This window comes from Spodoptera frugiperda, chromosome 25 (genome assembly GCF_023101765.2).
Source record: "Spodoptera frugiperda isolate SF20-4 chromosome 25, AGI-APGP_CSIRO_Sfru_2.0, whole genome shotgun sequence".
In the NCBI taxonomy this organism is placed as follows: Eukaryota; Metazoa; Arthropoda; class Insecta; order Lepidoptera; family Noctuidae; genus Spodoptera; species Spodoptera frugiperda.
Window position 1 is genome coordinate 9,222,872 of NC_064236.1, and position 23,090 is coordinate 9,245,961.

Here is a 23,090-nt window from a genome sequence, read left to right on the forward strand (position 1 = left end):
ATGAAGATCTAATAAAACTCTATGTTTTCTTGATTTAAGATTCTCTATATAAAAATGCTATCGGTAATTCATGTTCATTCATTCAAATATTTCACTAGTATCAATGTTTCTCTTGTCGCACTGTAGAGGCTATGTGAACTACTGTGGTGCCCGCAATTATTTTCATGAACCTGTCTTTTTAATAATTTTAAGCAAGCTGTAATTTGACGTTTTGGCAGAATGGTTGACAACTACATACCTACTAAAAATGTCTATGATCATTGTAGGCGGCAAAACGGGATATTTGTATTCTGTGGTCAGTCAGCCAGAACAGACAGAACATCAGTTTACTTTTCTGTTTTCTCTTTGGTCTACAGGACTCCACTAAATTCGCAATCGCTCGATGGCTTTATTGTTTGAATTGAAGTTATTTGAAAATGGCTTCCTTTAATAATCATAGAACAGAAATAAAACAAGAAGAATTGTGTAGAACATGTTTGTCTAAGGATAATCAATTATTGTCGCTATTTGATGAACTTACTGGAACTACTACAACTTTAGATTACATAGTTACTACAACAACTGGACTTAAGGTAAATTTTACTATAAAATACTCACTGCAATTGCAAATTGCGTATAAATCGATATGCTAAACCTGCTCGTGCGAGGTATATTTAGATAGTACTATCGCTACTTTCATATTTACAGAGAAAGGTATAAAAGTGCTGCTGTATTCACAAACCAATGTAGGTCTTCTATATACTTATGTATGCATAAAATAATGTTCTTGGTACGTGTAAACTAAACGGGAGGATATGATAATCCATCTGTTTTCTCCTATAGGTATTGCTAGTAAACCGAAAAACACAAATATGTGTAGGGGCCCCTAACCCCAACTATCTGTTTACCTTTTTGGTAACATGGTTAGTGTTTCACTCGTAGGTACCTAAATGTAAATTACAAACAGTTGTTACATTTCCATTGTAATATTTTCCTAAATATGGGGAGACCTGAATGCATAATTTTCTGACTAGTATTACATTTAGTGTTTTGCCTAGCCACTTCAATACATTGATAGTAGTCCAAGATTGCTTCAACGGGCCACTTCATGTGCTAGCGTAAATATTATTTAAACATAATGCCACTGCTGATCAATTATTATAAAGTTAATTAATAAAATATCATTAATTGATAGTTATATATTTAAACAGTTGAAAGCCTAATTGAGCAGAGCGATTTTTTTTGGCTTATTGGGTTAAATACATATTACCAATCAGTGATTTTTCTCCAACAAATGATATATATATTTTTTGTAAGATATATTTTCCAAATTATGGTGTATCTCTTATCAAATGATGACTTAGCTATGTATATGTATCTCTTCTTGAAATCTGCTTTTGCTACTATCAAATATATAGAAACCCAATCCTTGATACATAATGGGTGAGAAATTATATGGAGCCATCAGCTATGTTATATGTACAATGATTATTATTAGATACTAGCTACTTCCGCGCGGTTTCACCCGCTCTGCTTGGCTCCTATTGGTCATAGCGTGATGTTTTATAGCCTATAGCCTTCCTCGATAAATGCACTATCCAACACAAAAAGAATTATCCAATTCGGACCAGTAGTTCCGGAGATTAGCGTGTTCAAACAAACAAACAAACAAACAAACTCTTCAGCTTTATAATATTAGTATAGATTAAATTAGCTGAACAGATATTGTATCTGCTAAAGCATATGTACTTGTAATGTAATGTGATTGGTAGAATGTAACCTGAGGCTTGGTATGTCACATTACATTGAAAATGCTGAATCATGGTTTTATAATGGCTCATATATTTTCATTTTAACAACTAGATAAGCAGAAATGATGGTTTACCTTCAACAATATGCTTGGAGTGCAAAGAAAAGGCTACAATTGCATTTGATTTTAAGAAAAAGTCTGAAGAGTCTAATTTGTCTCTTAGAGGATTTATTAAGAAAGAAAAGAAAGAGACCTACACAGTAACCAAAAAAACAAACCATGTAAGTATTTTTCATTAAAATTTTGTACTAGTCCAACACAATTAGAGATGCAAGATAAGAATGATTGATATTTCTTATTGCCATTCCTCGATTAAAAACTAGAAACTGCAAAGATATGGCCAAAGTAATGAATTAATCTGGGAATTATGTATACTGTCCAGCTTGAGATGTGAATGTGATAAGACACATTGATTCATGTAGTGAGACTAGTATGTTGGTTAATAATGCACCTGAATTTTTTCAGTTTCTTTAATCATATCATCATAATTATGTTCACCGAAAATAGTAGCCTTCTTTACCCCTACTGACTCAGCTCATAGGGCCATTACTTTCCTAAGCAATAAATACTCCTCTTGGTTGTAAATATAATATAACTTTTTTCTTACAGACTGATATGTCAGGGGTGAAAACTGAAGATTTGTCACATGATTTACATGAGGTTGATGATTTTGATGATAATAATTTCAACACTCTTGATAGTGGTCCGGATTTATGTGAGCTTGGTGCGTTATTACTGTAGACTAGCTATTACAGCTCTTTATTAGTTTTATATGTTATACTGGATGACTTTTTATTTTATCGAAACTGGAAACTCGACGAAATCCCGTAAAGACGAGGTATATGGTCAAGAAATATTTTGCCAAGTTGCTTCTTTATCTTTTTTCAGATACTGTTAAAACAGAAATTGAAGTTCCTGATCTAAAATTACGCTTTGTTTGCAAAAGTTGCCTGGCTGACTTCGACTCACTTGACAAATTAAAAGATCATGAAAAAATCTGTATCAAAGGTGAATATATGTATATATTTTGTATATTTTAGCAATTTAAGTTAGTACACTAAAACACTGATACTATTGCAAACAATTGCCATTGATGATGGTGGGTCATATTCGTTTAAGATGAGTTTACAAAGGTTTTAGTCCATTGAAATGTTACATGAGCTTTACATTTTTTAGAGGACGCAATTTTATTTTTTGATCATGTAGGGGGTGTCAATAGAAGCTTAACTTGAAGTTTGTGGGGTCGCCACCCTTGTCCCCCGGCCGCCATCTTGGAAAAAGGGATGGAAACACTTTTTTTGCTATATCTCGGAAACTATGCATCGTAATAAAATTTTTAAAATCATAATTTGTAGAAAATTATTTTGCCTACAAATATGTTTATATACCTTTTTGCCCTAAATTAACAATTAAAGAAGTTATAAGTAAAAAAGTGAAATTTTTTTAATAAAATTTTCTCTTTTGCTCTATAACTTTTTTTAAACACTTTATAAATAAATGGCTTCAGACCAATCTTGTAGAATATTTTTCGAGAAAAATTTTTCCCTACAACTGTTTTCAATTTCATTCATTAGAAACTCAGTTACAGCGCTCCGAAGTTAACCGGGTTCGTCAAATTAGTCCAGTCAAACAAGCTTAAATTAGGTAAGAATCTCGGAATGCGAGATGACCAGCTGTAAGTTTGTATATACTTGTATATTGATCCCCTAAAACTTGTCTCCAAACCATGGTATATATGGTAGGGTGTAAGCAACTCTTAAAATTCAGGGTCAATGGTCCCAAAAATCGTCTTTTTGCGGTTTTTTGGAAATATCTCATTTCCTTTGGGTTTTTGGTATTTGTATTCATTATTAATATTGTAGAATACAAAATCCTCTACAAATTTGACTAAGTTTTTTTTTATACGGTGAACCGTTTTCGAGATAGAGGGCGAAGAACGCGCGGTCACTGAATCACATCAGACATTTTTTTTTTTCAGCTAACCTATCCGTGATGGTTGGTTATGGATAGGACATTAAAAAAGACGTTATAGTTTCTCAAACCATTTTTCGTCAAATTCAATTGTTTGAAAGATAGACGCTTCCAAAGTGGAAAATTGACCGTGCGTTCTCCGCCCTCTAACTAGACAACAGTTCACCAAATAAAAAAAAATTTAGACAAAAGTTGTAGAGAATTTTGTATTCTACAATATTGATAATGAATACAAATACCAAAAACTCATAGGAAATGAGTTATTTCCAAAAAACCGCAAAAAAACGATTTTTGGGACCTTTGACCCTGAATTTTAAGAGTTGCTTACACCCTACCATATATACCATGGTTTGGAGACAAGTTTTAGGGGATCAATATACAAGTATATACAAACTTACAGCTGGTCATCTCGCATTCCGAGATTCTTACCTAATTTAAGCTTGTTTGACTGGACTAATTTGACGAACCCGGTTAACTTCGGAGCGCTGTAACTGAGTTTCTAATGAATGAAATTGAAAACAGTTGTAGGGAAAAATTTTTCTCGAAAAATATTCTACAAGATTGGTCTGAAGTCATTTATTTATAAAATGTAAAAAAAAGTTATAGAGCATAAAAGAAAATTTTATTAAAAATTTTTTACTTTTTTACTTATAACTTCTTTAATTGTTAATTTAGGGCAAAAAGGTATATACACATATTTGTAGGCAAAATAATTTTCTACAAATTATGATTTTAAAAATTTTATTACGATGCATAGTTTCCGAGATATAGCAAAAAAAGTGTTTCCATCCCTTTTTCCAAGATGGTGGCCGGGGGACAAGGGTGACGACCCCACAAACTTCAAGTTAAGCTTCTATTGACCCCCCCTACATGATCAAAAAATAAAATTGCGTCCTCTAAGAAATGCATTATTCGGCCCTCAAATTGTAACATTTCAATGGACTATTTGATTTAATTTGTTTATCTATTAATGTTCTGTCATTTTAGTGGAGTGTGATGAGACTAATCGGACCTACTGCCCTCTCTGTGGTACATGCTATAATGGCGCTGGAAACTTAACAAAACACATGTGGGAAAGTCATGCTGATCTAATGGGACCAAAAAAGAGAGGCCGGCCAAAGAAGGTATTGACAAGTGTAAGTTTCTATTTACTTCTAATGCCTTAAGCATATCGTTTAGTAAAGCCAAATTTTCGCAATAATTTTGGAATACTATTTGAAAAACACAATTAATACCTTTTTAAAATAGTTTCATACGTAAAACTTATTGTTTGATTACTTTCGTAGGCAACATGGTCTTTCTCTGCTTAATCAGTAAAATAATTATGATGATTGTAACCAAGTTGAACATATAATTACTCTACGTTCTAGCATACTACGATGCTAAAATTACAACATTATTTTTCTAATAAGGTAATCCTCGTAAGATCATGACTAAGCCATCGTACATGTCTTTTCGATTTTTGTCACAACTGGGGTATATTGTTCCTTAACCTCATTTTCATAAAAATGTTACTAATTGTTTAAAACTGGGCTACTTTCAAAAACAACCGTGAGTTAAAAAAAAAACTGTATGTACAAGTTGTACGATTCTGTAAGCATACATAGGTATACCTACAATATTAGTAAAATGTCCAGAATATTTTTTATTGTTGCAACAATCATATTTTATTTTAACTAGAATGTGTAGCGTTTGGTATGTTATATTTGTTACCAGTAAAGGCGTTCAGGCAATGTGTGAAGTAAATAAGTAATCCATGTCTAAATCCTAGAATCATTTCTAATCTGTCTGTGTAAAATTGATTTTGGCCTTTCGAAAACGTAAATTCAGCCAGTTGGAAAGCTTAAAAGAGACAAGATAATATATAAAACCAAAGTGTTAGTCATACATTACTTGAACATTTCAAAAACATTATTCAGACTGTCACTACACAAACACAATGTAATGTGCCCTCATACAACATGTAATCAATATAGTTTTATTGTTGTATTTCAGACTATTCTTAACAAATTATCTGAAAATGGATTTTGTATAACATCAATGCCTGCGAAAAAAATTGAATGTGCATTCTGCAAAGAGCATTTTGAAACCAAAGAAGAATTAGGATCTCACGTAATATCTCATAAAGGTTAGTAGTTTAGTACCTATATTTAACACCAGCATTAGCCAATCAGTTGGTAATGAGACATTATCATTGAGTTTAATTATAAACTAGCTACTCTTTCCCAGTTTCACCCGCTGCTCGGCTCCTATTGAACATAGTGTGATGTTTTATTATATAAGAACTAGATTCCTTTTGCCAAACTGTGTGACAATACACTTTAATCTAATCAATTATTTCGTTTTATTATTTCAAGACTATTCCAATTAGTGGAGTGCCTGGAGCATTCAAAACCGTAAAACCTCGGATTAGAGTTACAGTGAATGAATTAATATGATCGATGTGGGATATTGTTTTTTAAACTATAAATTGCAATGTTTACCCAACATTTTTTTGTGCACTCCATTTTTTCATTGTTTAAACAAATTATTATAAAAAATTAATGTTTGACCATATATTTTCACTTTGAACGGTATTTTTTTTATTTATATGTTAAATATTACCTGAGTAGACATATAGGAACATTTTTCAAAGATACCTGTGTATAAAAATAGCAGTATCTCGAACAGGTAGAAAAACGTGGAGGGGAGAGCGGAGCGACAGCTGCTATGTACAATGGAACTTCTTGGCCAGTTTAATTATAAATGAAACGCACTCTATTGTGTACATTGAAAAAAATACGGTAATTAATTATGACTAATGAAAAAAAAAATATATTTGTACAAAATCTGTCTATTTAAATATATTACACGGTTGTCTACATCAAATTTTTTCTTCTACTTCATCTATCTGTATAATAGGTGAAGTATTGGAACAACTATTTCCGCTGCACTGTAAACATGATACACTGCGGTATAAACTACACTCGCGAGCAACCAAATCGACTCAACCTACATGTGCGCATTCGAAGATGTTTTCTTAAAAATATACTGAATTGTTTTTAAAAACCGATATACCATTAGAAAGCTTACAACTTCAGCTTTATATTGGTACCATTATTATATAAATTGTATCAGTACTTTTTAAAATATTTAACTTAATTCAGCGGATTAGAGTATTTGCTCACTACGACTCCAACAAGTTATAACACAAACTACCCCTATAAAACCTCCACATTAAGGTTAACTTTATCTGAGGCTTATCAAAGTTGATCGTACACATCTCCGCAAAAACGCTTCATTTTATTTCCAAAAATTTTGGATACGACACACCAGAAGAAGCCGCTCAAGTCGTTGCTCTACTGGAACAAGGACTAAATCAGCGAAGAGTTGCTGCTCATCTGAGTTTGAGCCAATCTGCAGTATCAAGAGGGTACAGGTAGTATCAAGATACTAGTGCCTTCAATCGAAGACCAAGAATAAGCCGCCATCGGTCCACCTCGGAGAGAGACGACCGTTTTATTATTTCAACTTCACTACGAAATCGTCACTTAACCGGTGTCGATGTTCAACAGGAACTCAGAAGAGTTCGAAGAGTGGCTGTCAGCGAGTGGACAGTACGGAGATGGTTGAAGGAAGCCAATCTCACCCCTAAACGGCCTACCACAGGCCCGAAATTGACGACCCGCCATCGGCAAGCGCGCATTCAATTTGCCCGAGAACTCTCCGAGGTGGACCGATGGCGGCTTATTCTTGGTCTTCGATTGAAGGCACTAGTATCTTGATACTACCTGTACCCTCTTGATACTGCAGATTGGCTCAAACTCAGATGAGCAGCAACTCTTCGCTGATTTAGTCCTTGTTCCAGTAGAGCAACGACTTGAGCGGCTTCTTCTGGTGTGTCGTATCCAAAATTTTTGGAAATAAAATGAAGCGTTTTTGCGGAGATGTGTACGATCAACTTTGATAAGCCACAGATAAAGTTAACCTTAATGTGGAGGTTTTATAGGGGTAGTTTGTGTTATAACTTGTTGGAGTCGTAGTGAGCAAATACTCTAATCCGCTGAATTAAGTTAAATATTTTAAAAAGTACTGATACAATTTTTATAATAATGGTACCAATATAAAGCTGAAGTTGTAAGCTTTCTAATGGTATATCGGTTTTTAAAAACAATTCAGTATATTTTTAAGAAAACATCTTCGAATGCGCACATGTAGGTTGAGTCGATTTGGTTGCTCGCGAGTGTAGTTTATACCGCAGTATATCATGTTTACAGTGCAGCGGAAATAGTTGTTCCAATACTTCACCTATTATACAGATAGATGAAGTAGAAGAAAAAATTTGATGTAGACAACCGTGTAATATATTTAAATAGACAGATTTTGTACAAATATTTTTTTTTCTTTTCATTAGTCATAATTAATTACCGTATTTTTTTCAATGTACACAATAGAGTGCGTTTCATTTATAATTAAACTGGCCAAGAAGTTCCATTGTACATAGCAGCTGTCGCTCCGCTCTCCCCTCCACGTTTTTCTACCTGTTCGAGATACTGCTATTTTTATACACAGGTATCTTTGAAAAATGTTCCTATATGTCTACTCAGGTAATATTTAACATATAAATAAAAAAATACTGTTTAAAGTGAAAATATATGGTCAAACATTAATTTTTTATAATAATTTGTTTAAACAATAAAAAAATGGAGTGCACAAAAAATTTTTGGGTAAACATTGCAATTTATAGTTTAAAAAACAATATCCCACATCGATCATATTAATTCATTCACTGTAACTCTAATCCGAGGTGAAAACCCCCAGGCGCTCCACTAAATAGTGATTTCTCAAACTGGATCGCAGTGGTTAATTGTTAGTGTAGTAGTTGTAGTTTAGTGCCGTGCTAAAATGACGTGACACTTCAGATAGCAAGATAGTAAGAGAATTAGAGAATGAGAGACTAAAAGAATAAGGAACCATGTAAATAATGAGGAAAAATGTTGATATTTGACTATTGTTCCATATTAAAAACTGTCAAATGTTAATTTTATTTTCGCGGGTAGTGGTTAATATTCAATAAGGTTCTAGTCACTGATGCTCCAATTGCCTCAACTACGTATGATAACATACTCAAAGTCTGACTCGTAGTTAGCAACATCACATCTCCCAATATTGTTCTTCTTCGATAAATGGACTATCCAACACGAATTTCTCAAATCGAACTAGTAGTTCCTGAGATTAGCATGTTCAAACGAACAAACGAACACTTTAGCTTTATATTATTATATCAGTATAGATTAATACATAACGTTCGCAAGTGATTGCGATTGCGCAGGAAAGTAATGTTTTAATCCTTTGTGATATGATTGTTATAGATACAAAAGTTTTGCGTTGTGGACTATGCAAGAAAACATACCTTAATAAGGAAAACTTTGATCTTCATGTTTGTGTTGATGAAAAAGAAGACAGCGAAAATGTAAGTTCCTACAAGGTTTTATAAAATAAATGTAAATAATGGGGTCGACAAATCCAAGAATGATCTCTAGTGATATTATTGTAAGAGTATTATTATTTAACTTTAAGTAAATATAACCGTACCAATTTGTGCAGTTTTATTATTTATATTTTTAAATGTTCACTTTTTGAGTATGACCTTAATATATTATGTATAAGGTCGTCAACAATGTTTGTTGGTTGAGTAATCGCAAGTGCCGCTGCTGCCGAGTAAGGTGTTTCGGGTTCGATTGCCGATTCGAGGAAAATACTAATAGGATTGTGGTTCTACCGGACCAGTGGTTGGAAATATTATGCATATTTATAACACCTACTTGAATCTTGGTATTAATATCTAACCAATTATTTTTCAGGAAAGTAACAAAGGCGAGCAGAATGAAATTAAGGAAAAAGTACCATTAGAAATGACACTACGACAAATTTTGGAACCAAACGTCGATGTGGTATGTATTGAATTGATAAGTAGATTATTGTTATTATAGTCGATACAATCTAAGAGGTCAACTCTGATAGCTGCCACATGGGGAGAGGTAAATAACATCGGTTGTTGTTTATTACCATCTCAAAAACTACCGAAATAGCGTGAGTTTGCTTAGAACATTGAAGAATCAATGACATGAAGACAAAAAGGTTTTTCAAAGATCCAAACCATTATCCACTATATTAAAAATCGATCGATTTTGATATTTTATCATTATATATTTCATAATACAACTGTACAAATTCTATTACAATGAATCTTTCATTTATTTATTTACCTTACTTGCTGATTACATTTTTTGATTACAATGAATTATTATTATGGATTAGATTTTTAACCCCCGACGCAAAAAGAGGGGTGTTATAAGTTTAACGTTTCTGTCTGTCTGTCTGTGGCATCATAACTCCCGAACGGATGCAGTGATTTCAATTTAGTTTTTTTCGTATTAAAGGGGACTTATGTATGCGAGCCTATGTAGCCTTAAGTAGAGTGAAAACCTTGGATGGTGTAGCAATTTGTGACCTCGACCAAAGAAAACTTTTTAATAACCCACATGACAAATCATCTTTAGCAGAATTGCAAAACTGAGGTCTAGTAATTGATACTTGGTTGCTTAAAGCACCAGCTGCCCTTAACAGGTGGCAATTGCATAATATCTCCAAAAACTAAAATATTAAGTCCACCAAAAATTTCTTGAGATTTTTTTAATTCTTGTAAACGTAGATGAATACTTCGTAAAACTTCATAAGACACCATCGATATTTCGTCTATCACAAGCCATCGGATATGACGCCATTTTCTCCGCATATCCTCCAGACGCTGTCCTGTCAATTGTCTGTATACTGTGGCTCGACCTTTCTCGATTCCCAAAGAAAACGCACTATGGAGAGTTTTCCCGTTGACAAGCCGTGCTGCCACACCAGTAGGTGCGGTAATTTCAACAAAACTTGCATGCAACAATTGATCTACTGTGGGAGCATAACAGCGGCGGATATGTTGAACTAAAGTTTTAAGTACAAACGATTTGCCGCTGCCAGCTCCTCCCGTCACAAATAATTTTAAGGGAGCATTTGTGGTTGGTTGATCAGTTACTTCCATGCGAATACGTTTTGTAACTTCGTCGAATATTTTTTTTTGTTCTACGTTCATGCTGGCTACCATGGAGTGAAACTCTTCATCTGTTATATTGACATGTATCTTCAACTTCTTCCACTTCGATATCAACGTCAGCCATTCTTGGATCATATCCATCAACGACCGCTCCTACGTCGTGATTTACTGGACCGAATTCTTCGTCATTGGAATGAGGTTCGGCTAATGCTAATACTTGGCCGATAACTTGCTGGAGCTCACGTTCAATGTGTTGAAATTGCTCAACAGTATCTCCGTGAAATGGACTTAACCTATGTCGTTGGGCCATAAAAGCTTCTTCACATGTTTCGTAACCTGTTAACAAATCAGATTCATCTCTAAAAGGTACATGGGCAACCAGATAGTTATATAAATAGCCTTCTCTGTCTCCCATTTGCGTGTAATGTCGAGTCCTAAGAATAGCAGGCTTTCTTCGTTTTTTCATAACATTTCCATTTAAAAGTCGGATAGTCGTTCGAGAGATTTCGTCGTCTTCTATTCCTGCATACGCTTCCAAATCACCATCTTCTTCGTCGTTAACAGCTCGACTTGTAGGTTCGTAATTTATAGCAAATTCCGCCAAACTAAAATTCTCCCGATTAGTCGGCCTTTGAATATACCTGTCGAATATATTTTGATATGTTTGACCTTCATTACTGTCATATCTCAAAATTCGGTAACGCTCGTGAGGTCGACATGTGTTGACAAAAATAACTTTTCGAGAACTATCTCTCAATTTCAAATGGCATAATCTATATGCACATTCACATGCCGACACTCTGCGATGATTTAATAATGCCATAGAAACAGCAAACAATTGGCGACCGATGTCTCCATGACAGGCTCTGACTTTATTAACGGCGTCTTTCACAGCTTGACCTACATCCTGAGGCTTTGATGTGTATTTGGCTATATAGTAAGATACAGCTGTTACATTTCCACAGGGTTGGATGTTCATATTACCTTTCCATAGTTTTAATATCTGCGCATTATAATTATTTATATACTGTTCATCAGAATTTCGTCGCAAAATGCAGAATCGTCCATTATTTTGCAAAGTCTCATCAGGTCCTAATAAAACTGTCTGATCGCTAACTGGTCTTGGAAAGTTAAATCTACAGTGATGGTCTTGTCTATTTTTGTAGCAGGTTGATGAATGCGAGTGTATTTGCACCCGTTTAACAATTTCATTTAATTCATCATCTTCATTACTTAAAGAACATGATACGATCTCATTGATCAGAGATCTACCTTCACGAGTATCAAAAGGTGCATTTTCTATTCAACACAGCATGTGCAAATGGGGACTTCCACGGTTTTGAAACTCAATCCTCCACCAGAAATCTGTTAGCTTTCCTACCATTTGATCGTCGTTCTTTAACAATCTCATAAAAGCATTCACACGAATCATAAATTGACGACTTAAAGTCACGGGATGTTCATCTACCAACTTTTGTTTGTCATTGAAACTTAAATCATTAGGATTTTCATCGGGTCTTCCCGCAGCAATTAGTAGTGATCTCAGTATATCGTCCCAATTAAGGTCGTTGCAACTCAGTGTAAGGAACCATGTAGGAGCACCCAAGTTTTTTACCATTGCAATGAGATTTAAACATGCACTTTGCCAATAAGCATTTGAGCCCCGCATATTCCGCATATTTAGATGAATATTTTCTACTAAATTGTCTGGTCGATTTTCTCCCTGGCGCATTCTTAAAACGACTCCAACGTTTTGCTTAGCTCTATAGAACTCCATTACCGATAATGCGTAAAAAGATAGTCATTTCTTTGAAATCGTGTATCAGCTGCCATTATCCTAGCTTGACAGTAGTCCAAGGGTGTAATCGGATGAGGTCGATTTTCCTGTAACCCATTTCTACCATAAGGAAATAAGTGGAACCAAGATAGTTCTTCTGCTCTTCTTTCTCTTGTTATTTGTAAGGGCGGCTCGGGTTTTCTTCGTAGCTGATGAACTGGTAGTTGACTACAATTATCGTTAGCAATTACAGTAGATAATTCAGGAATAAGTACATCTATGACACGTAAAACTGACGAGGTAATAACAATATTGTCATTGTTCAAGTCATTGGGTGATTGTGTTGTATGGTGAGTATTTCTTATAGCCATCATCACATTTACATTTTGAATCAATGAATGTACATCAGGGGTAATTTTTTTAATATTATATTGGTCACTCTCCACTCTATTTCCCTGTGATTTAGGTATATTTGATTTTAAAACCGTCCACAAGGCCGTTATATCGGTAAAAGATATTAGGCAAGCCGCTCCATTCTGAGCTACACGACCTTTTGGCCCCCTTGAATGGGAGTCAAACAAGTAATATAAATTATCATGTTTCCAAATTGCGACCGATATGCCATTACAAGTAATAATAGCTCCGTGACCATCACAAGATTCCGTGAAGAAATCCATTAAGCCATTCTTTAGATTTGGAAAACCGTCAATATTTATATTTAAATGCCCGCAAATAGAAAAAGTTTCATCGTGTATTTGTAATAAACATGAATGATTTAATATTTCAAAATTTACCTGTAACTCATGTACACGTAAATATTCTATATTAGCTTCGGCCAAAGTGGTGCCCTCCGAGATCGTATACTACTTGTGTATAAATGATCACCGGAAATCAGGATTGAATCAATCATATCTGAAGTCCAAGTGTCAGTTCGTTTAATTTTTGAAACGGCAATAGCTACAGCTGCGTTTGCGGTACACTGCTTTCCTCTAGAATAATCGTTAAATTTACTATGGCTTTGATGAAATGAACCTCGTAATATACGTCGTTCATTGCCTATATCTTGGAAACAATCGCTATTAGTTTCATTCGCGTTTTCTTCTAGTGCTATGTCGTTATGGTGAACATGAATATCGTAATTATCATCATTAAAGTTTACCGTGACATTTCCGTATAAAGGATTATTTGAAATAAGCCAATCTAGTGCAGCTCGCTCTGAATATTCACAGAAAAGCGACGTAATCTTTGAACTGACTCTAATTGCTCACAAACAATTACTAGGCCAGCACTACTCATTCGAAGTGGAAGTTGCTCAGCAATTTCTTCAATATCCTGACCGAAAAGTACAGCTTGCCCATGAAAACCATGCTGTCCATATCGACCACTAAGTTTCCTATTTAATAAACGTATTTCCACATCGGACAAAATCTTTATTTCAGGGGGAATTTCGTCTAATGACATGCCATTCCAGTAAGCTTGCGTAGGTGTTCTTCCCCTGCGAAGCATTGTGGCACATCGGTGACAGCTAACTATAACGTCGTTATTAGTTAGTAACTCATCTGGCAGTATGTTTTCTGGTAAATTACTTAACGTAACTGTTTGGACTTGCTTAGGATAACATTTTTTTTTACATACGAAACAAATTTTATCGGCAAATGTCTGAATTGAGTCATTAAAATCAAGTCTAAGTTTGGCCCTAGATTGAGCTGTAGCTGCTGCATCTTTAGAGAGCCTGGAAGCACGTTGGTCTGGAGTCTCATTTGCACGTGACTCAGCAGTAGACTGCGCATCTCTGAATAATCTGGAGGCACGTTGGTCTGGAGTCTCATTTGCACGTGACTCAGCAGTAGACTGCGCATCTCTGGCTAATCTGGAGGCACGTTGGTCTGGAGTCTCATTTGCACGTGACTCAGCAGTAGACTGCGCATCTCTGAATAATCTGGAGGCACGTTGGTCTGGAGTCTCATTTGCACGTGACTCAGCAGCAGACTGCGCATCTCTGGCTAATCTGGAGGCACGTTGGTCTGGAGTCTCATTTGCACGTGACTCAGCAGTAGACTGCGCATCTCTGAATAATCTGGAGGCACGTTGGTCTGGAGTCTCATTTGCACGTGACTCAGCAGTAGACTGCGCATCTCTGGCTAATCTGGAGGCACGTTGGTCTGGAGTCTCATTTGCACGTGACTCAGCAGTAGACTGCGCATCTCTGAATAATCTGGAGGCACGTTGGTCTGGAGTCTCATTTGCACGTGACTCAGCAGTAGACTGCGCATCTCTGAATAATCTGGAGGCACGTTGGTCTGGAGTCTCATTTGCACGTGACTCAGCAGTAGACTGCGCATCTCTGAATAATCTGGAGGCACGTTGGTCTGGAGTATCATTTGCACGTGACTCAGCAGTAGACTGCGCATCTCTGAATAATCTGGAGGCACGTTGGTCTGGAGTATCATTTGCACGTGACTCAGCAGTAGACTGCGCATCTCTGAATAATCTGGAGGCACGTTGGTCTGGAGTCTCATTTGCACGTGACTCAGCAGTAGACTGCGCATCTCTGAATAATCTGGAGGCACGTTGGTCTGGAGTCTCATTTGCACGTGACTCAGCAGTAGACTGCGCATCTCTGAATAATCTGGAAGCACGTTGGTCTGGAGTCTCATTTGCACGTGACTCAGCAGTAGACTGCGCATCTCTGGCTAATCTGGAGGCACGTTGGTCTGGAGTATCATTTGCACGTGACTCAGCAGTAGACTGCGCATCTCTGAATAATCTGGAGGCACGTTGGTCTGGAGTCTCATTTGCACGTGACTCAGCAGTAGACTGCGCATCTCTGAATAATCTGGAGGCACGTTGCTCTTGAGACTCATTAGATCGTGAAGTACTGCTATAAATGGCATCCTTTGTTTGACGGATACTACGTGCAGTCTTAGTTTCTCTTGATCTATGAAAAGCCTTACTCTCTGCATCTCTATGTAATCGGCGCTGTCTCTGTGTTGGACTTTCTTCAGCGCGTAATTGCGCCTTTCGCGCAGCTTGTGACAGCAAAAAATCATTCCTTTCAGGAGTATTCTCCTCAGGCTGAGGTAGTTTGCGCCTTTTGCTTTCATTTTCAGCTTTTTTAGTTTTTCTTCCCAGACCCATTTTGAAGCGTAAACAAGATTTTAAATAAGACAAAAAACAAATATTTGACCTTTAAATAAAAACTCAATCAATATTACCAAGTAATTATTGCAATGAAAAATCTTCTATGTACGAGTATACTACTGCCTACGTGGTAATTATGAAATTACCTAATGTTTAAAATTATTACTACAAAAAGAATTAACAAAAAGACCTGCACCAATGTAATCTTTTTATACTTAATTAACTAGTAATTAATAAGTAAAAAAAATAAAAGCGAACAAGCTTGACTTGGCAAATGTCAGACTTGACCTCTTAGATTGTGTCAACTGTAGTATTCTTATATTATGTGAGTCAATAAAAATGTAGCAGGTAGTAGTGAACTGTAAAACATGGGATTTGAAATTGTTACCAGTGTAAGGTAATGAGCTCTCTTTAGAGGAGAAAACTTAGTCTGCTCCAGTAAGTTAGTGTGCGAGTTTACCATGCATGCCCCATGGCATGTTACCAATCTTCAGCATTCCATTAATATGCTATTTTTAACTTGTCGGGTTTTTAAAAAACCGAAAAATTCTTTAATTTCATTAATGTAACAACATTTGGAGATTTGGTTATTAACGAGCGAGTGATTTTCAGGAGAATTTCAACTTACTTCTAGTATGTAGTGCGTGCAACTGCATACTGCAATCAGAAGCGGATCTCATTAACCATCGCGATGCTGAACACCCTGAACTATCCCATCGCTGCAATCTGTGTACCAAGGTAAATATTTTTTCTATTTTTCCCTGTGTAGTATTCTATATTTGAAAGGTAAATGGGGGGCGAAGTTTTTCCAGAAATCTCTACAATCTTTATCTCTATTACAGTTGTCACAAAATAAGAGGTTAACCCTGATATTTTTGTCAGTTTCATGTAAAAAGTATATACGAGTAATATTATATTTTCAGGTATTTGCAACGTTACGCTCTGCTGCGCGACATAGAAGCATTTGTAAACAAATTGAAAGAAAACATAAGTGTACCACGTGTGGCTTGAAGTTTGCGTATCAAATATCTTTAAATAAACATATACTAAGATATCATGAGGGCCAAAGTGTGTCAGTGAAATTTATAGACTCAAAAACCAAACGCGATGAAAGCCAATATCAATGTGATACCTGCAAAAGAAGCTTTACCAAGTAAGTTTCTGAGATTTTATATTTTTTTTTTTGTTTTATTCGATGCCCTTAACTTTAAATGGAAAATTAATATGGATATGATTTAAAAAAACATTGATTTCAATTACGTTTGTTTTAGGAGAGAATTACTTGTAAAGCATACTAAAATACACATGCCAATTGAAAACTACTTTGAATGTGATGTCTGTGAAAAGAAGTTCCACCGGAGAGACAACTTACGGTAAGTCTGTTTATTCTTATATGGTATATAAATGACATATCACACACATACAGCAGTTGATAAAATAACTCTAATTGATTCTCACCTTCGTACAGATTGTATCAAAGAGGCACTTTGGAGGAAATTTGGTATTGAAATTTTATTTTTGACACAACTTGTTTTCATATTTCAGCTCTCACAAACGAGTGCATGACCTGCACCGTGATAAGAAATCAACAAATAACTGTTTATGCCTTTACTGTGGCCGCAGTTTCTCGAATTCTTCAAATTTAATTGTGCATATGCGACGACATACCGGAGAGAAGCCCTACAAATGTGATTTCTGTGGCAAAGGTTAGCTTTCAATAAATAACTGTATACCTCTGTGTATTTGAGTAAAATAGAAATGTTCTTAGTTATATTTTATAAATAATTTACAGGATTTCCAAGATCTTCTGATCTTCAATGCCATAGAAGGTCTCATACGGGAGAGAAACCTTGTGTCTGTCGTGTTTGTGGCAAAGGTAAATATATTTATTTGACGTGCATTATTGCGTCGCTTTTTTTGAACGCTACGTGAAAATTTTAATATTGGTTTCATGTTTAGTTACGTTTTGTAATGCTTAAATTAATTTTTGGTAATAACAAGAAGTGTGATGTTGTATTTTACTGAATAAGGGTACTCCCTTAGTACGAGATTGCTTTATGTTTAATGAAAACGAAACGGAAGCGCGTTTGGCGCTTTGATTGGTCGGCTCGAATGAACAATCAAATCGAAACGCCGAACGCGCTCCGTTTCGTTTTCGATAAATGTATTGCAGACTCGTAGTAGAGGTACAGTACTGTAAATATGGCAATGGATTCCCTATAAAGGGAACTCGCGACATACCTGGTGAAAGTGGGTGTTATGTATGTAGTAGTTCCGAATATTAGCGCGCTCAATTACACAAACAAAATCTTTAGCTTTATAATATTACATTATATTATAGTCAACACAATCTAAGAGTTTAAGTTTGACATGTGACAGTCGATGTACCGCTATAACCTGTAATAAAGGCCCTGGGAAGATCACGTAAAAAATAAAAAAATCGAGTGTACTTATAATATTATTTCATTACTACGTTAACATCATTACGGCTCCATACATTTTTGGACCCTTAGTGAAAGCTAAAGGAAAAAAGGGTTAACTCGGTTTAGGAATCGGTTATAAACAACAACCGATCTTATTTACCTTTCCGTACATGGCAGCTGACCTCATAGATTGTATCATGTCATCATATACAGGATGTCCCTGAAATCGACGTCCAACAGGCACCAGATGATCGGCAAGGTTCCAAATGTTATCAGAAAAATATAAAAAAATCTAAGTCCTACAGTTTTTAAATTACAGTGGCTTATGTGTTATCCACGAAAAAGTACACCCTGTGCCAGTCTTTTGACTCTTGTTGCTACAAATCTTTATTTTTTCGCCTGCAGTCTTCCTTACATTATGTTGAATAGTGCTCCAGTAATATGGAATCATAAATTCTTAGCCAACTGCTTTAGATTGGAAAACATTGTTAGTTTTAGAGGAACCAAATACTCTGAATAAAATGTTCACCTTACTTTAAGTGAGTGTACTGAATAAATTATGTATGGCGCTAGTAGTGGCAAATTTCACCAAAGTTGGCGCATTTAATAAGGTATAGCACTTATTATAAAATGGTATAGCACTTTGCACATTATTTCTTAAATTCGACACAAAAAAAGATTTTTCAATGAAACTCCGTTTCGATGAATTTATCTGAACTTACTAAAAATTCTTCTAGTGTACTCAAATCATACGTTATAACCTCGTATGCACTAGACAGCACTTTGCACGCTATTTGTTATCATCATGTTGAAAATCAGCGAGGATCTCTTGTCAAACAACATTGTCTGTTTACCCGTGATTTCGCTTGAGATCCTCGCTGATTTTCAACATTAAGAAATAATGTGCAGGGTGTACTTTTTCGTGGATAACACATAAGTCACTGTAATTTAAAAACTGTAGGACTTAGATTGTTTTTTTTATATTTTTCTGATAACAGTTGGAACCTTGCTGATCATCTAGTGCCCGTTGGACGTCGATTTCAGGGACACCCTGTATGTGTCTCATAGTGTTGACCTCATAGATTGTTTATAATAAATATTAATTATAACATTATTTATATTTTTCTGTCACATTAATAAACTAATTAAGGTTTAATTATGTTTTAAGGTTTTTCGCGCAGCAACAAGTTGTCTCGTCACATGCGTGTGCATACTGGCCAAAGGCCATACAAATGCACTTATTGCGAAAAGGCATTCTCACAGAGTAACGATCTCAACTTGCACATACGTCGACACACGGGAGATCGACCCTACATCTGCGAAGTCTGCGGTGACAGATTCATTCAGGTTTCGTATCGTTCATTCATATTACAGCAATTGAGAAATAAACGGTAAAAATAGGGACGATGAATAGAATATCTGTTTATAAAATTATATATTTAACCATTAGTTAGATTAAAATAAATGAGCTAAACTAATGTGGTTTATACTCAACGATGACGTCAAGTCATACGATATTTCAAATCAAATATTGTATCGTAACAAGGACTTTATAAGTTTATTTTCATCATCCCTATTCTTACATATTTTCTTAATACTTATCTCTTAATTTTTAAGAGTAGGATCTATTGCATAATTAAATGAAAGTGACTAAAATAACTTAAGACACCTGATAAAAACACTTTATTTATTTCTGAATGTTTCTTAGATGTATCATGCATCATTGTTTAACAGTCGTCAATTTTTGCTATTGCCATAGTAGACTTGTTTACACCACATACGTAATTGAAAACATGAACAAGAACCTCTTTCTTTGCAGGGTACAGCATTACAAAACCACAGACGAGCTCATGGTCACTTTCCTGCGCCCCCTGCTGAAACACCATCTAATGTACAGTCTTTGGCTTACACAGTTCAGGCTATAAATCCTAATACTCAATAAATGTAGTTCTGTCACCATATGTATTATAACAATAATTGTCAGTGGCATGGCTGTTCAATCTGTAAATGGACAGATATTAAAGATAATGTAGGTAGGCTGATGTTGAATGGGTTTCCTATATCTGATTTCTGTATCCAGATGATCAAGTTTTATTCATATCATCTGAGGAACAGATTGTAAATGGATTGTACAAGGTGAATGGAATGAAAGTTATGTAAAAAAATGGAAGTATCGGTTTTCTTATTTGGTCAAGATAAGGTGCGTCTGAGAATAGTTTTTCAAGACAAAGGTATTCTAGTGCCAACACTAATTTATATGAGAGTACTTTTTTTGAGAAGTAAATACGGGATACAAGGCGAACACCTTGTTTGATAGACTTGATAAGAAAACTTTCGGTATAAAAGATGGTGTCGTGATGAAAATCAAGAAAGCTATGCTTAGCAGGTGGTTTGGAAATGTCGAGAGAATGGAAAGGTTTGTAAAAAGGATCTGAGAAGTAAAGCAGGCTTGCACTATCTTAAGAGAAGTACATAATGCCAGTACATATTTGAGATATTCTCGGGAGAAGGGTCGGCGTACTATTATCTGCTTCGCTTGTCCCCAGATGTATGAAGTATATTTTGTGAAGGAAACTAAAGACGCCTTGAACGAAGTGGGTAGGTAATGCTCGGGATTCCACGACTGCTATGCGCCAATAACCATATGGTTTATGTATGTATGAATTCGCAATAATACAAAACTAATCAATAATTGATAATTTATAGTTATTTAAACTACTTTAATTGGTGATTTCAAGATCATAATATTGTTGTGATCTCATCACTTATCTGATAGAGGCATGAAAGAAATTTGCAACGTCTGTTAGCTGTTTGAAAAATATGCATCTGCATAAAAATATATGTAAGGGGAACAATCGACGTGACTGTCAAGGAAATCTCCTGGGGTTGGGGTTCCCGAGAGGGACAAAGATTTTGAGCTATTCTTTAATTTTTTTTTATTATGGAGTCAGATACCGCTGAATGGTAATAGAGCTCACACATGGCACTGTATCGCACCTTAGGACACTGGATTCTTATATACAACAGGTACAGAATAAATGTCACGTAAAATTTAAGTGCACCTTTGTCTAATTCAATCTGTGTAAATAAAGGGTAAGATTTTATGTAATAAGTAAAACCGAACATTTGAAGTTCTGTATCCATTTGTCTTTTATGTCTATCAATGTACTGATGTAAAATGGAAGTAATCATAATTATGTATCTCGTAAAATTGCATACTCACACAATAATTACTACTGAATTGCACATGAAATAAGAAACTCTTGTTGTAAATAAACGCATTATATTTTATTTACCTCGCTGATCCTCGGTGACGACGCGTGGTTTCAATTTTAATATTATAACTGAAGTATTTATAAATCTTTTCGTTGCAGGAAAATCGAAACAGGATAACTGAATATAGTCGTTTTTGTATTTATATATTTTTTATTTATTTATCTATAATGAAATTGAAGCTATATTTTATTAATTATCATAAGTATTATGAAATAATATGTGACTTGTTGTACTACACGTACTACGTTTACCATTATTATTTTTTATGTTTGTTGTTGTCATCTATAAGTCACTTCATTAACTTTGGCGAGGCGTACTCCAACGGATGGTTGATGATTTTATAACTAATTTTATTAAAATGTACCAATCCTCTCTGCTCTGTTGCCATATTTATAAAAAATATGTATATTATTAATTATGAATTATGTATTTTTATTCCTAAGTACTGTTTTCACAAGTTTTAAATTTGTCTACACTATGCCTTCTTCAGCTGAAAATAATCATTATAATATATGAAATATTATGTAACTAGTACACTACATAATATTATCTATCTATAAAGTATTATCTGTATCATTAATAGTAGTGACATTAAATCTATTAAAAAAATGCAGTATTCATTTCATTGCTTATGTACCTATATTTTAAATAGCTACCCTCGCGCGGTTTCTCGGGCTGCTGGTCGGCGAGGGGTGTACTAGAATAAATTTTAGTCAACCCAAAAATAGTTTTGTTGGAAAAAATATTTTTTGTGTCGAATTTAAGAAATAAAGTGGTACATATACCATTTTAGAATCCTCATTAAAAGGGCCAATTTTGATGAAATTTGCCACTACTAGCGCAGTCACTTATTATACTGGTCAATATCTTCATCATCCCTGAGGCCAGTATTTGATAGGTAATCAAAATATTTAAGTTGTTCCACCCTTACAAGGCACACTCCTTACAACCGTACTGCCGGTATAGTTACTTACCCCTGGCCGCAAAGACCACGATTTTCTTCACATTGTATGCAAGACCATGTTCTTTCGTTTATTGTTTACAGATTTCAATGATGATATGCCAACAGACTGACGCGGTCAGCGACACCTTGTCATCTGCGTAGCTTTACGTTATTAACGCAAACGCAAACGCCATCAATATGACATCCGACACGCATTCTGCTAAGCGTGCCAATCAGATCATCCATATAGGTCGAATAAGATATAAATAGGCGAACACAACCCTCCTTGCCTCACCCTGCACTCCATCCCATACTGCATAGACAGCATCAGCCCATCTAACACTATTGACCTAACTTCCATACCAATACTTTTAGAGTATTTGTCCGCGTACAAATCCCACGGTGGTAATCCGGCAAGGAGGTTGGCTGCCTACCTCGAGATCGTGCGATATCCGATTTGAATGGCCATGATCTTCTAAGACGATGATGACTTGAGACCGCCACGACGAACTTACCCCTTGGCCCTGGACACAGTCCATATCGTGAGGTCCCTCCGAAAGCTGAACTGGCCATCTGCGAGGTCCGGCCCTTCCCTTCCCATCAAGTACGCGACAAGGCGGGTCGAAATTATTCTTCCGAATAGTTTTCCCAACTTGTCGAGCAGCACAATGGCCCGGTACGCGTACGAA

General features: G+C 35.5%; 1 protein-coding gene across 2 annotated transcripts; it reads left to right on the plus strand.

The window, feature by feature from the left end:
- The first annotated feature begins 297 nt into the window (after positions 1-297).
- On the plus strand, positions 298-22,071 carry LOC118269147 (zinc finger protein 436). Of its 2 annotated transcripts, none has more exons than XM_035584096.2 (15): positions 298-572; positions 1,843-2,010; positions 2,399-2,513; positions 2,678-2,797; positions 4,748-4,896; positions 5,756-5,888; positions 9,112-9,212; positions 9,604-9,693; positions 16,372-16,497; positions 16,683-16,912; positions 17,031-17,132; positions 17,305-17,465; positions 17,552-17,635; positions 19,351-19,529; positions 20,002-22,071. In XM_035584096.2, the coding sequence occupies exons 1-15, from the start codon at positions 417-419 to the stop codon at positions 20,122-20,124; spliced, it is 2,037 nt and encodes a 678-aa protein (XP_035439989.2). In that variant the 5' UTR covers positions 298-416; the 3' UTR covers positions 20,125-22,071. The 2 variants fall into 2 exon arrangements, with proteins under 2 accessions (XP_035439989.2, XP_035439997.2); XM_035584104.2 differs by having other exon boundaries at positions 334-572; positions 4,748-4,884.
- The last annotated feature ends 1,019 nt before the right edge of the window (positions 22,072-23,090 follow it).

Coding starts and splice junctions, on each gene's coding strand:
- LOC118269147 (XM_035584096.2), top strand. CDS start 417: ATGGCTTCCTTTAATAATCATAGAACAGAAATAAAACAAGAAGAATTG. Junction 9,213..9,603: donor AAAAAGAAGACAGCGAAAAT/GTAAGTTCCTAC, acceptor ATTATTTTTCAG/GAAAGTAACAAAGGCGAGCA. Junction 17,466..17,551: donor ATGTGATTTCTGTGGCAAAG/GTTAGCTTTCAA, acceptor AATAATTTACAG/GATTTCCAAGATCTTCTGAT.